The sequence below is a fragment of the Hibiscus syriacus genome, unplaced genomic scaffold, assembly GCF_006381635.1.
Source record: "Hibiscus syriacus cultivar Baekdansim isolate YM2019G1 unplaced genomic scaffold, ASM638163v2 tig00111671_pilon, whole genome shotgun sequence".
Lineage (NCBI taxonomy): Eukaryota > Viridiplantae > Streptophyta > Magnoliopsida > Malvales > Malvaceae > Hibiscus > Hibiscus syriacus.
Window position 1 is genome coordinate 361,151 of NW_024063152.1, and position 14,680 is coordinate 375,830.

General features: G+C 40.0%; 3 protein-coding genes and 2 pseudogenes across 3 annotated transcripts; 3 read left to right on the plus strand and 2 right to left on the minus strand.

Annotated features, from left to right (window-relative positions):
* The first annotated feature begins 351 nt into the window (after positions 1-351).
* On the plus strand, positions 352-3,168 carry LOC120167392 (cation/calcium exchanger 5-like). The gene is made up of 2 exons (XM_039176424.1): positions 352-1,367; positions 2,180-3,168. Exons 1-2 carry the CDS (start codon positions 540-542, stop codon positions 2,942-2,944), a joined length of 1,593 nt encoding a protein of 530 aa, XP_039032355.1. The 5' UTR covers positions 352-539; the 3' UTR covers positions 2,945-3,168.
* Positions 3,169-4,503: 1,335 nt separating this feature from the next.
* LOC120167267 (nuclear transcription factor Y subunit C-3-like) lies at positions 4,504-5,918 on the plus strand. The gene has a single exon (XM_039176339.1). It carries the CDS (start codon positions 4,962-4,964, stop codon positions 5,712-5,714), a length of 753 nt encoding a protein of 250 aa, XP_039032270.1. The 5' UTR covers positions 4,504-4,961; the 3' UTR covers positions 5,715-5,918.
* A 590-nt stretch (positions 5,919-6,508) lies between these two features.
* On the minus strand, positions 6,509-9,711 carry LOC120167264 (receptor-like protein EIX1). The gene has a single exon (XM_039176335.1). It carries the CDS (start codon positions 9,647-9,649, stop codon positions 6,599-6,601), a length of 3,051 nt encoding a protein of 1,016 aa, XP_039032266.1. The 5' UTR covers positions 9,650-9,711; the 3' UTR covers positions 6,509-6,598.
* Positions 9,712-9,990: 279 nt separating this feature from the next.
* On the plus strand, positions 9,991-12,392 carry LOC120167297 (annotated as a pseudogene).
* Positions 12,393-12,900: 508 nt separating this feature from the next.
* LOC120167268 lies at positions 12,901-14,065 on the minus strand (annotated as a pseudogene).
* Positions 14,066-14,680: the final 615 nt, after the last annotated feature.

The following is a 14,680-nucleotide window of genomic DNA, read 5'->3' on the forward strand; positions in this document are numbered from 1 at the left end:
TTATATAAACGATTCACCAATATTTGTAATATTCGTTCATATCCCAAGTATTTTTACTCAATTCCGGTTAAAGGGTGGCCGGTAAAATAAACAATGGAAAGCAAATATTGGCATGGCTCAGCAAAGAACACGGGTTGTTATTAATCTAATGATCTGATCTGGGTTTTGTTTTCGTACTCTGAAAATAAAAATATTAGAAAGACCCTTTTATTCTAATCGTCAGTAGGAATCAACTGGCAAGAAACGCGTTAAAGAAAGTGGAAGAACAGTGGCTGTTAACTCGAAGGATACACGGTGAAAGATCCAAAAAGAAAGGTCCTAAACGATCCATCATTTACACCCAAGAGAGCACCTGCTATTGAAAATCCGAAGATATCCTAAGAATTACCCTCTCAGCTTCATTCCCATTGCTGCAAGAACTGATACACTGCAAAGCAAAGCCCTCAAATTCCCATCAATCAATTAAAAGTTGGAAACTTTTGACAAATCGGGTGTCTCAAAACACCCAAAGTTCCATTTCGTGTTTATATCTTAATGGCATGGCCCTCTCATTCCCATCTTTCATCAAATCCAGCCTTCTTTGCTTGACTCTCCTTTCATCTCTGTCCTTCTTCTTCTTCCTCCAAGCTCCACGGAAACCCCCATTAATCCCCAAAAGATCGCTCCTTTCAACTTCTTCCTGTTATACCCTACACTCTTCCGATTCTGACAGTGCCCTCATTGACTACCTTTACCTCCATTACTGTCTTTTCAATGGGAACTCTTTCCTCTCAATCCCTTTCCTTTCTCTTCTCCTTCTCCTCGACTTTTACATTCTCATCAAAACGGCACAATCCCATTTCTCCGTTGTCACCACAAAGCTCTCTTCTCTCCTCAACTTGTCCCCTTCCATGGCCGCCGTCACTCTTTTAGCCCTCGGAAATGGTGCCCCAGATGTGTTTGCCTCCCTCCATGCCGTTCGTACGGGTCATTACAGGACTGGGTTCGGCGCAATTCTGTCGGCCGGGACGTTTGTCTCCGCCTTTGTGGTGGGCTTCGTTGCTATCTATGCAGCTCCCTTTGGGGTAAAACCTGCGCCTTTCATAAGGGATGTGTTGTTTTATCTCACTGGGGCATTGTTCTTGTTCTATGTGTACCTGAGTGGCGAGATTTTTGTGTGGCAAGCTGCTGGTTTTGTTGCGTTTTATGTGTTCTTTGTTGGGTTTGTGTTCTGGATGGATTTCGGGACCGAGAGAGAGGAGGAGAAGCCTATTTTGGAGAAGGAAATGGTGACAGAAGATCACCATTTGCTGGATAAAATTTTTGATGTTGAAAGGGGTTTGAAGGCAGAGAGGAAGGCTTCAGAAATTGCTGGAGTATATGAAATGGTATGTTTCAAGAATTTAGTACCAGTAAACCTTTTATGTTGTGATTTGCTTGTTTTAGTGTTGAGTATGAATATTTTGATTGATTGATTGAGTGGAAGAGCATTGGTAGATGGAATTATTTGTTGAGGCTATTGGCTTCTAAATGCTTATATGAAACTCATATATTGCTTGAGATGAAAAAAATGGCTGTCCCTTGTTCCCATATGTATGGGGTAAGGGGGAGGTAAGATAGTAGGCTGCCCCCAACACTAGGTTGAGAACAGCTTCCGTAGGAGACCTCCAAATTATGAAATGTCCTCCATGGGACTCGATCCCACGACCTCAAGGTTAAGAACCTTGTGCTCTACCAACTGAGCTGGATGGTCATTTCATCATATATTGCTTGAGATGGATAACTAGAAATGGGATTGGAATATTTAAGCTGAGCTAAATTTTCCAGGTTCATTGGGTGTAAATTGAAGAATGCTCATGTTGGATGCTATGAACATGAAAATTAACACTGGAGAAAGTTTTGGTTGAGCCTTCCTTTTCAATATTTTCTTGTCTATGGACAGTGGTAGATGAATCTTGAAGTATACTGCAGTTTGCATGCTGTTGAAATTCATTCTTCCTTTGATGCCAATGCTTTTATCTGTAAAAATGAAACTATAGACATTGCAGGAGCTAGAAAAAGGATAGGCTCATGAAATTTCTCGAAGTAGGATACGATTTACGCTAGTCTTGTTCACCTCAATTATGTTCTTTTGCTTAGTAAATCATATAAACTTCTACTAGCTTTGTGCCTAATGTTCTGTATTATATCTCCTATGCAGATCTCAAAGGCATGGGAGGTTCCTATCTCTTTGCTTCTCAAGCTCACGATTCCACAATCTTCCCCTTCGGAATGGAATAGATTCTACCAATCGGCTAATATTGCCCTTTGCCCTCTAGCTCTATTATATGTTTGCAACTCGTACATGCCATTCGACCACCCCATCATGTTCCTCCTTGCTAACACCCCTTTCCCTCTTTGGTTTGTTGTACTCTTTTCAAGCTTCTCTCTTGCTGTCCTTCACTTCATATTGGAAAAAGAACCTCCGAAGAACGAGCAAATACCTGTGGTGATTATAGCTTTTGTAATGAGTGTGTTCTGGATATCTACTGTCGCTGGGGAATTGCTGAACTGCTTGGCAGCCCTTGGATTGCTTCTAGAATTGCCTCCGGCACTCCTCGGGCTCACGGTACTTGCATGGGGAAACTCCGTGGGAGATCTTGTAGCTGACGTTGCAGTTGCCAAAGCAGGCCATCCGGCAATGGCTATGGCTGGATGCTTCGCGGGGCCAATGTTTAACATGCTCGTTGGGCTAGGATCGGCTCTGGTAATGCAAACGGCCAATGTTTATCCTGAAGCCTATAAGCTTAATTTTCACGTTGGTATTATCATTGCATTCGTCTTCTTGCTTTTGAGCTTGATGGGATCTCTGTTGGTCATAACTTGGTCGAGATTCCGGGTACCTAGGTTTTGGGGATTCTGCCTCGTCGGCCTTTATATTGTTTTCACACTAGTTAGCTTGATCATTGCTAAGTTTTCCGGGTGATCGGTTTCATCCTCTAAGCCGAAGGCATTCGATTAATATATGCCGATGAAGGCAACCGATGAACTTCAAAGACAGGTTCTAGGTATAATTGTATTCTTCATATCTGTTAGATCCTCAACTATCATAATCAACGTTTTGTTTAGAGCAAATTAGAATATTATACAAATCAGAATAATTTCTGTGTAAAAGGCAATAGTCTGAGCATAAAGTGATGTGTATTTGTACTCAATTCTATAATACAATTGTTAATATACGTTAAATGACGGTAGAAATCGGTTCCAACAAAAAAAATATTATATTCTTCGTAACATTTATAGTTGTAAGTTTTAAACTCCCGCAATCTAACTTTTCGATTCTAACCGAAAATGTTATAAGTTTGAATAACGTTTTAAGTTGAAATTGTCTCAAGTTAATCTTAAATTAAGTTGTCGTACAACGGAATTATTCGTTTTTCTTACATATTATTGGTTGGATTTTTTGTCAGAAATCTTGGTTTGGTTTACGGTAAAGCCTCAAAAAGCTACACTTCACCTGGTCCCATGCATGTGTATGAGTAGTTTTGCTGAATGGTGACATAATCTAGGATTTATTTGTAACGAGTTTTAACTTAAAATATAATTATGTGAAACCTAGAAAGTAATATAATTGATAATAATTTCGGTTACAACTGAGAATGTTACTTTGTAGCGGGTTTTAACTTAAAATATTACTTTCCTATTTTAAAAAGTTACACAATTCATAATAATTTTGATTACAATTGCGCATGTCGGATTTCAACAACATATATTGAAATTAGCCTCATCAAATGAGCGTGAGAAAAGATCAGAACAATAGGATGTTGGACATTTAGATTTTTTTTGTCAATTTTAAGTGAGTTTCGTAAAATATCAAGAAAAATAAATATAAGTGAAATTCGAATGCTTTGATATTAATTTTGTAATAAATGATAATTGGTAACGGATGATAATTGATCTACATCAACAATCAAATGAGCTGATGAATTTTTGTAAAAAATAATAGAAAATACGATCATGTCATCGTATTATTAATGATTTAATGGTTTGATAAAAAATAATATAAATATTTAATAATAGAGACTAGCACTTTTACCCTAAAGAAAATGATAATTTCCAAAAATGGAAAAGAAAGCACGAAAAAGAATGGGGAAGACCGTATAAAAGGTAGGTTTTGTGACAATATAATTTATAAGGTCAAAGTCGGACAGAAAAAGAACTCCAAAAACATCAACACAAATTGTTTCCAATCTTAGATTAGTTCTTCGTACGAAAAAATCCAACAGAAATAGCTCTAAAAATACCAACTTTTTTCAATGCTCTCTCTCTCAAGTCTCAACCCTAAAGATCTGTTTCCAAAATCGGATCTTTTCTCAGCCTACGGATAAAATTCTCTTCGAAAGAGTTTTACCCAATTTTACCCTCTTGATCTTGGATGCTTCTCTTCTCTTTTGACATCTTTTCCTTTTAATTTGTCTCAGGCTGTTCTCAATCTTCCCTTCAAGGTACAACCTTTTCTCCATAAGGTATAAGCTTTTTGTATACTTTCTGGGTTGGTTTAGGAGATGTTACTTGAATGATCTTCACTTTTAATGGTTTTTCTTCTGTTGTTAATTGCTGTAAATATATTGGCTTCGCTTGATTGAGCTAAAATTACACAATATTATCAGCCTTTTGTTTTGACTGCAAAATTGCATGAACAGATTTTGTTTCGTGTTATGTTATTTATGGAAGAACCGGTAGTATATGTGCCAATTAGGTTAAGTAGGTGTTGATTTGAATCACCAATGGAACTTGATCTTCCATAGGAAGCTATTAGAGGAATTGGTTTTGGAAATGATTACGAGATTTCTTATCTTTGTGGTTTTCCTTGTACAAAGAGTTGATCCTGTCTGGGATGAACACAATGAAACTTGTAATGCCTGATCAGAGTTTCTTGCTGCGGTTTTTTTGTGTTTTTATTTCGAGTAGATACGTTTATGTTTTAGTGTTTGCAGGTCAGAATGGATCACCAAGGGCATGGACAGCCCCCAGCGATGGGAATGTCGTATGGCACTGGCCCGTATCAAAACCAAGTGACTGGTGGCCCGAATCCCGGGTCAATCAGAGGCATTCAACCGACAAATCAGCCAACTGGAGCTCAACTTGCAGAACAGCAACTTGCTTATCAGCAAATCCATCAGCAGCAGCAACAACAACTTCAGCAACAACTTCAGACATTTTGGGCGAACCAGTATCGAGAAGTCGAGAAAGTTACGGATTTCAAGAACCACAGTCTTCCCTTGGCAAGGATCAAGAAGATCATGAAAGCCGACGAAGACGTGAGGATGATATCGGCCGAGGCCCCAGTCATTTTCGCCAGGGCATGTGAAATGTTTATCCTGGAATTGACATTGCGTTCGTGGAATCACACGGAAGAGAACAAAAGGAGGACGCTTCAGAAAAACGACATCGCGGCGGCGATTACTAGGACCGACATATTTGATTTCTTAGTCGACATAGTTCCCAGGGAGGATTTGAAAGACGAAGTTCTTGCATCAATTCCACGAGGAGCAATACCCGTCGGAGCGCCTGCTGATGCACTCCCGTACTACATGCCTGCCCAACATGCACTCCAAGTTGGGACTCCGGGGATGATAATGGGGAAACCGGTTGTCGACCCTGCTTTGTATGCACAGCAACCTCACCCCTACATGGCCCAGCAGATGTGGCAACCGCCGGATCCCGAGCAACAGCAGTCATCATCTGATCATTAGCAGCTCTAATAGCATAGAAGGTAGAGAAGGCAATTACAGTGTTGTAAATTGCTTTTAGTTGCAGTTTTCATTCCCTGGGGTATTCTTATATTTGCTTTGCTTTTGTAAATTGGTGACAAGACATGTTCCTTTAGACATCTCTGAGAATGTTGTACGGAATAAGGAGGCTTTCTATTTTCGTTGAAGTAATAAGTTGGTTACTTAGAGATGTAAAAATAGAAATACAAACGTAGAGATTTTCGTTGTCGACATATCCGGTTATTGTACGGAATAAGCAGTTTGAACTTCCATGTTATCTACCAGGTGGGGAAATCTTTACTGTAGTTTCTAATCTCAACTTTGAATCGGATGATGAGTTTATACACAGCTGCAAGAGGCTTAAAAGTTCCTGATGTATTCTCCATCGGCCTGGACGCCGATTTGAATGCATCTTCAAAACCCCGATCATACTTTACAGACAGACGGGCTTATGTTCCTGATGCATTCTCCATCAGGCCCTAGAACTACGGCCAAACACACTCAAAAGGCACACAAAGACTCAAACTGAAGCATCTTGAAGGCCTCATTATTGTTGCCCTCATCCGAGGATTCGATTGGTAGAGCTGGAAGAAGCTATCAGAGAGATCCGGCAGGAGGGTCGTGAATGTTATGGGGGTCAGGTTGAATTCAGCAACGAAGAATTCGTAAAGCTCTTGGTGCTTGATGGTTTCTTCATTGTCGAGCTGTTTCGGAAAGAAGTCTTTGTTATTATGTAACAAAAGATCTCTTACTATGATTTTGATTCATATATAAACTTAAGCATACAATACAACTAGCTGCAACACACTGGGACAATCCATCGCCATATAAACAAAGACATAAGCAGATTTCTTTAGATTCAGAAACTATCTGCGAAAACACCGCCGAGCCTTCGTCCCGATGCTATCCAACATTTTGAAATAGGCATGTCTCCATGATCTCTTAAACAGCAAAGGCCCTGCAATACTCCAAAACGCAACAACAAATCCCAGGGTGGCGCTCACATAAAACCAAAACCAATCTACTTCGAGTCCACCCTCTGATCCCTCACGATTTCCGGCATCATGAGGTTTTAAAGCGTTTATGCTGCAGTTATCACTAAGTGGTGGCCCGCAAAGGTTGTTGCCGACAAAATTTGATGCATCGAAAGTTTGGAGTTGAGTGCTTTTTGGAATTTCCCCCATTAGATTGTTGTAAGCCACGTTCAAGTAACTCAAGAATGTCAAATTCGATATACTTGAAGGGATTGCACCAGAGAGTTGGTTGAAAGAGAAGTCGAGCGATTCCAGTGTCCCCATATTGCCTACACTCTGAGGGATCCTTCCCGACAAACGATTTGTTGAGAGGTTGAGTGATCTCAAGCCTAAAAGATCGGTAATTCCGACAGGGATTTCGCCAGATAACTCGTTGTCTGAAAGGTCCACGCTTGTCACAAGTCGAAGGGTGCTACTGTATTCAAGCAATACCCCCTTGATCACCACTAATGTCGTCTCTATTGAGTGCATGAAATGACCAAAAGAATAAGAAATTGGGTCACTTGAGTTCCTTTTGCTGACCATGGCACTGAAATTATTGAAACATTCTGGTATCTTTCCCGACAAATTGTTATGTCCGAGGTCTAGAATTGTAAGAGAACTAAGAGCACAGAGTTCACGAGGAATATCACCTTGGAAATTATTCGAACGAAGACCGACAATCATGATTTTCGACAGCTTTTCACCAATCCAGCTCGGTATGCTCCCTTCGAATTTGTTTTCACTGAGGTCAAGAGCCAACAACGATGAACAATTCTGCAGCGTGGGTGGCAAAACTCCGGAAAGGTTGTTCTTGCGTAGGTGTAAAGACTGAAGAAAGATTAAAGATCCCATGGAGCTAGGAAGGCTACCACTTAGATTATTGTTCTTCAAATCCATGGAAAATATGCTTGGCCAACTCATCCAACAGTCAGGAATTGGTCCAGATAGAGAATTATAGGCTAAATGAAGAGTTCCCAGGCTCTTTGCTTCTTCCATCTTGCAACATAACAAGGGTGACATGGACCCCGAAAATGAATTGTTCGAAAGATCTAATGTACCGACATTGGATGACAAACATGGTAATGTACCCCGGAGGAAATTAGAACTCAGATCAATAGATGATTCATAACCAGCTGGAGGATTTGTGTTGAGAACTTCAGCAACATTCCCTTGGATTTGATTGTGAGAAATATTCATATAAAAGAACTCGGAAGACAAGTTCCAAAACCAGTCAGGAATTGTATCATTGATCCCTGCAACAGATATATCCAAAAACAGGAAATCCTTCTGGGAACGTAGCCAATGGGGAAATCTCGGACCTAAATTCCATGACGACAAAGCTATAACCCCGAGTTGGAAAGGCGGAATCCAACCAGGACTCACTCTCAAACTCAGTCCATGATTTCCTGAAGCCTGAAATGACCTCAGACTTGTGAGATTAGAGAAATGAACCTCAGAAACCGCACCCTGTAACATATTTTTACCAATCCATAAGACTTCCAGTTCCTTAAACTCTCCAAGCCATTCCGGTAAAGACCCATTGAATCGATTTTCGGATATGTCCACTTCTCTCAAGGATGCAAGTGTTCTTAATGAGTCTGGAATTGGACCAGAAATCGAATTCTTTGTCAGGTAAAGGCTACGCAGATTTCTGAATAGACCAAGTTGATTGCCCAGGTGACCAGAAAGTATGCAGTTAACCAGAAACAAGGACTCGAGTCTGTCAGACAGGCATCCTGACAGAGATTCTAAGACTTGTGATATGTCTTGACTCAACCTGACACCAGACAGAACAAGATTTGTCAAGCTGCAAAGGTTTCCCAAGGATCTTAATGCTGCTCCTTCAAGATTGTTGTTGTCAAAGATGAGGCTTACGGCCGATGTCAAGTTTCCGACATGCTCTGAGATTGTGCCTTGCAAGTTATTTGACCCGAGATTGAGGTACTGAAGATGGTTCAAACCATACAACCAACTGGGTATCGATGAATTGAATTGGTTGCTTGATAAGCTGAGATAGGTTAGAGAGGTCATGTTTCTTAGACTATCAGGGAAATGACCCCGGAAACTGTTATGTCTAAGATCAAGTGAAAACAGGGAAGTAAGGGTAGAAATCCAGCTAAAAATGGAGTTACTAAATGTGTTATAGGAAAGGTCCAGAGTTCTCAGAGTTGAAAAATTAACAGTTTTCAATGGAGGAAAAGGATCAAGATCACAATCGGATAGACGTAAGACATTCAAAGAAGGGAGAGCATTTGTCACCTCAAACCAATCGGAGGCTTTGCTGAGAGTTATGCCACTCAAATCAAGGTGTTTCAGATTTGAAAGATTTGTAAGCCATTGAAGATTCTCTGCATACAGATAATCAGATAATGTATCATGGAGATCAAGATACTGCACATTTGTAAGGTTTCCGAGTTGAGCAGGGATCGATCCCTCGAATCCAGCATTAGAGAGGTTGAGATATCTTAGATTGTGCAAAGAACCAAGGAATCCAGGAATTCTAACTCCGAAATTGTTTCCACTCAGGTCTACGTACCGCAAATGCTTCAAACCGAGCAAAGAATCTACCTTACCACTCAATCTAGATCGCTCAAAAGGCTTGCCTGGAAAGGCGGTATCATCTCTTGGATTATGAAGATTTCCAAGACGAAGCTCAACGACACGACCAGTTACATTGTCACATACAATCCCGGTCCAGTCACAACAGTTGCCTCCATTGCTGCTCCAAGAGGCAAGCAGGTCCGAAGCATCTGTCAGGTCTTGTTTGAACCTCATAAGAGCCTGTCTCTCACTTTCAAGACAAGCAGCATCCGAGATCACATTGCAAAGGCTAATAACTAGAAAACTGAGGCAAAAGAACTCTAGGAAAACAACAGTTCCAACTCTCTTGGAATCGTCCATGATTATGCAAAATGAAGAAAATGGAGCCGGTAGATTCGTCTACTTCATCTTGAAGCTAATTTATAGACATGGATGAATCTTTCCGGATTTATTTATTCTTTTACGTATGAAATCTTATCTAGTATGGCCAATGACAAGAGGAAAAGCTTTTAACACAAGTAGTTTAGTCATTGACAATTATGTTTATCAATTCTTTAATGGGAGAAGACTCTTTCATTTATACAGAAAATTTATAGTTGCCATGGTTGGTTTCACCTACTACAATCATATTGTGTAAAATTGTAAACCTGCTCAGTGAAATGTCAAAATTTAGAGATTAATTTAATAAAATGTAAATTTTCATCTTTTAACAGATTGGTGCAGCTTCAACTATTTCTTGGGAAACCTGTTTCTTGTCCATGTGTACTTGCATTAAAAAAACATGTTCATAGGTGTACCAAGACTCAGGCACAGTTCCTATTTTTACTGTAGTATATCAACCAAAGTTTAAATGCAATTTGAGTCAATTTCTCTAATATTTTTTTTTCCTGGAAAGTCTTTGTTACTGAGAAACAAATAGGGTAAAAGGGTCATTATACTAGAAAATAATGTTTTGCTGACAAGGCAACCTAAGATACAACTCTTATCTTCAAACTGACTGCAGTTCTTGCCTTTGGCCAAAGTCAGTTATGCTACAGTGGAACAATTAGCAACGTGGGGAAACAAGCATGGCAGAAATCTTGGAATCGGGAGCTTCCATGGAGAAATTTGTTCTCCGACCAAATTCTTCCTCTCGGCAACTTCCCCTCAGTGGACTCACTTTTTCTGTTAAAGACATGTAAGTCATCCCCTTTTATAATTTTTTTTTCTGTGGCATGATTACGGGTTAATTCAAAGCATGCTTCTCGTTTTGATGTTCTATTTTTAACTTTAGAAATTAAAACATGGAAATAGATTTGATGTGGATGGATATGTCACTGGGTTTGGAAACCCTGACTGGAAAAGGACTCATTCAGCTGCTGTATCGACCGCACCGGCTGTTCTTTTATATGTAACTGTTTCCTTTTTTTCAGTATGAATGTAGAAAATATACATTATGGTACTCCCACAAATCCTTGTGCACCGGATACGGTACCTGGAGGATCTTCCAGTCTGCCGCTTCCTTATGCGCAGGGCTCGTCGACTTCTCCCTTGGTGTGTATTCTTCTTAAACAAGGACTGCTTTTCTTTTATTTTCTCCATAGCTGTTTTTGAAGTGATTTTGATCTCTAACATAGGAACCGACACAGGAGGAAGTCTGAGAGCTCCTGCATCATATTGTGGGATTCTTGGGTTTAGGCCTTCACTTGATGCCATCAGTACTTCCGGTGTTATTCCAATGTCCCAGAGTTTCGATATCGGTAAGTATCTGATCAAAGCGTCTTAATATCTTGTCCTGATGAGAAATGTTTGAGAGATCTTTCAGTTCTGATAAACCATACAAGTACTTCTGAAATGACAAACTTTCGAAGTTATGGTTAATTAGATCTGCATAATTTATCGAACATCTCGGTTTTACGAATCAATCTTCTAACATCAGTTCTAATGTAGGATGATTTGCTAGAGATCCTGCAGTATTAAATCGAGTCGGACGAGTCCTGCTGCGTTTAACTATTGTAGACCCTGTCACACGTAGATTATTATCCCCGAAGATTGCTTCAGCTTGTCGAGCATTCTGAATGATCGAACGACTCAAGTTCTCGTAAAATCGGTGAAGCATTTTGGAGGTATTAATCAAACTATTGGCTTCTGTTATCCTCGAACTTCAACCTGTAAAAACTCATTTTGCTAGTGCAGCTCAAATTCTAAAGCATGTAAATCTTGGAAACTTTGAAGGAAAAAGTACCAAGTTTGCAGCACTTAATGCCTATGGAGAACGAAGATCCTGCGTATATATTCACCTTTGGCTGCCCTTTCGAGCTCGAGGCAACTGCTTGTAAGGTGCAACACATCGCTGAAATTTTAACCGATTCATCCGGGATCATGCGAGACCAATAGCCTTTTCTGATATCGGCTCCTGAACTTCATTTATATTCCATAGGTATGAATTCAAGAAGAACCATGCCGAATGGATCACAACAGTGAATCCTAAATTAGGTCCCGGACTATCTGAGGGACGCCGTTAGAACACCGGACGAAAACATAGATGTCTGCCACTCGGTTCAAACTGAATTACGGCTGCTCTTGCAGATCTTATAAGGTACTTGCAACTACTTGACAAAAGAGCAACAAGATTGTTTTTTACATACAATTTTGTATGAAAGCACTCATACTGGGCCTTATATTAGATAGTTGTATACTTGTATCCATTTCAGGATGAAGGCATCCTTGTTCTCCTTACAGTTCCAAGGCGGATATCCACCGAAACTACAATGGGATCCGCCCTCGGTCGAAGTGTTTCATGCTAGAGCTTTCAGCTTGCTATCGGTTGCCGGAGTAGCTGGATTCTGTCAGGTTCTCTTTCTCTCTCACTCACTCTCCACTCTCAACCACATACATACACAACAAAACACAACAAAAATCTTTAAAAGCATCAAAATGATAATTGTTTTTGCTTTTTTTTTTACAGGTGAATATTCCATTGGGGATGTATAATAATCTGCCTGTATCGATCTCCTTGGTGGAAAAACATGGTTCAGATGGTTTTCTGCTGAATCTTGTTGAGAATTTATATGACACCATTCAAACACTGACTGAGCTTTCATTTATTCTTTCTAATATATAATTTCTGACGATCCGTTGGATTTTTGGCATAAAGATTGGCAGCTGAGAATTCAAACATGATGAGAAGTTATCGACTCGTCTGTTAAGATTCGAATCTCATATCTTCAACTCGAAAACCTTAAGGTTTTTCTTGTTCTGATATAGATTGTTAGAATGTTTGGCATTCCCTTGAGGACAAACCATAAGCACTCGAATTTGACTATTACACCATTGAAAATTGGGTTAATTACTACAGAGGTCCCTGTAGCCTCGCACGCTGTGCACCAACAGAGAAAGATACCACCAGATGTAAACACTTGGTCTTATTTGATTGGGGTCCTGGTTTCTTCTTAGAGATCCAGAAGGACCATAGGTGCTTGCTACATGAACAAAACCACCCCAAACATCATAATCAAAGCTCACGTTAAACTCTTACTATTGAGGCTGCCTTCCTACAAGCTTTACTTATTGATTACCATTCTAACATACAGCAAACTAAAACCCTAAAGACAGAGAGCTTATATGGCCGATCAGGCATTCACTACGGTACCGCCGTTTGGGTGAAGGACTTGACCAGTTATGTATGAGGAGCAGACATTACAAGCAAGGAACACATACCACGGTGCAACTTCGATAGGATGACCAGCTCTCTTCATTGGCACTTGACTTCCAAACTGGTTAGACTTCTCTTCGTCGAAGGACGCCGGTATCAGTGGAGTCCATATCGGCCCCGGTGCAACACCGTTGACACGGATGCCTCTGTTCACAAGCTGAAGTGCAAGGCCTCTAATGAAACCCACAATGGCACCCTTGGTTGCTGTGTAATCGAGCAGCGTAGCGTTCCCTTTATACGCATTCACCGATGTCGTGTTTATTATCGAGCTGCCTTCCTTCATGTGCTTCAAAACATGCCTACAAATATAAAAATAAACCACGCTGTAACGCACAACATCCGTAATCGCGACACCACAACCGCAATTTAATACTACTATAAAATAACACATTGCTCCTGATTTTCATTACCTGGTCATGAAGAAGTAAGAAAAGATGTTGGTCCTAAACACCCTTAAAAGCCTTAAAAGATGTTGGTCCTAAACACCCTTAAAAGCCTTTCCTCATCAATCTCCTCTACACTGCTTGTCTCATACTGTTCGGCAGCATTGTTAACCATAATATCGATGCAACCGTAAGCTTTCACGACTTCATCGACGACCTTTTTGCAGTTCCGTCAAATCCCAAATCAGCCGGTACGGCCATCGGATCCTTTGCCTCGGCCGTCTTATCCTTTTTCACCATCTCGAGAGTGTCCTTTGCGTCCTTATCCTCCTGGCCCTTCACATAAGTGAAGGCCACAGTTGCACCCTCTTTGGCAAACAAGATGCAAACCGATCGGCCTATCCCGGAATCTCCACCGGTGACTAAAGCCACCTTTCCCTACTAAAGAGAAGAAAATTATTCATGCATGGGGAAAAATTAAAATTTCAGGCAATAAAATTTTATAAAATGAACTGGTACTTGAAGCTTGTTTGAAGGCTTGTAACCTGGGCTGCTGAACTGAGGGACAGGGTTCATAACATGTTCTTTTCTCGGTTGTGAATCTTGTTTCTGAGGAGGCTGCTGCTGCTGACCACCAGAAGCCATTTTGCTCCCGAACAATCTAACGATTTTCTTGGGAAAATTATTTCGATGAACTGTGAAGTGGGGTTTGTTTGGATACCGAGAAATACAATGGAACTGACTAGTGAACGGGAAAACATATATAGGGTGGTGCTCGGTGGGGTTTTCATCCTAACGCGATACATGGGAGAGTTGATGCAACAACGGCTTATATAAAACCGGGGTTATGAGTTGGACACATGGGACCAGATGTCAGAGTGAAATGTCGACGTGTCATGTCAGCCTGCACCGCAGTGGACACGTATGTGGAAACGGACTTCTTATATATATATATATGCACTAAAAATAACATAAATCGGTTGTAGGTGTTTTTTTTATTAAGAGTCTAATTTTTTAAGGTTAAATATGGTATAATTTTAGTTGTAACATACTTAAAAAAAGAATTTTAACCTTCATAAATATAATAAATTTAGTTGGAAGGATCATTATTATTTCTACAATATCCTATACAGATTAAACGTAAATTTATATTTAACACATAACATATTTAAAACACATTAATTAAATTTTAAATGTACTTGTTGTACGGAAAGTTTAAATATGACATGTTAAGAAAAGAAATAGGCTTGTTAAAATTTAATGATATTTTATTTATTACATGTCAGGTCTAGTTTGTTTGTGTAATATATGTAT

What these genes read in the sequence shown, in the direction of transcription:
- LOC120167264 (XM_039176335.1), bottom strand. Translation starts at nt 9,649, where the DNA reads ATGGACGATTCCAAGAGAGTTGGAACTGTTGTTTTCCTAGAGTTCTTT.
- LOC120167392 (XM_039176424.1), top strand. Translation starts at nt 540, where the DNA reads ATGGCCCTCTCATTCCCATCTTTCATCAAATCCAGCCTTCTTTGCTTG. An exon ending in TTGCTGGAGTATATGAAATG is followed by an intron (nt 1,368 to 2,179) that starts GTATGTTTCAAG and finishes TCTCCTATGCAG; the next exon opens with ATCTCAAAGGCATGGGAGGT.
- LOC120167267 (XM_039176339.1), top strand. Translation starts at nt 4,962, where the DNA reads ATGGATCACCAAGGGCATGGACAGCCCCCAGCGATGGGAATGTCGTAT.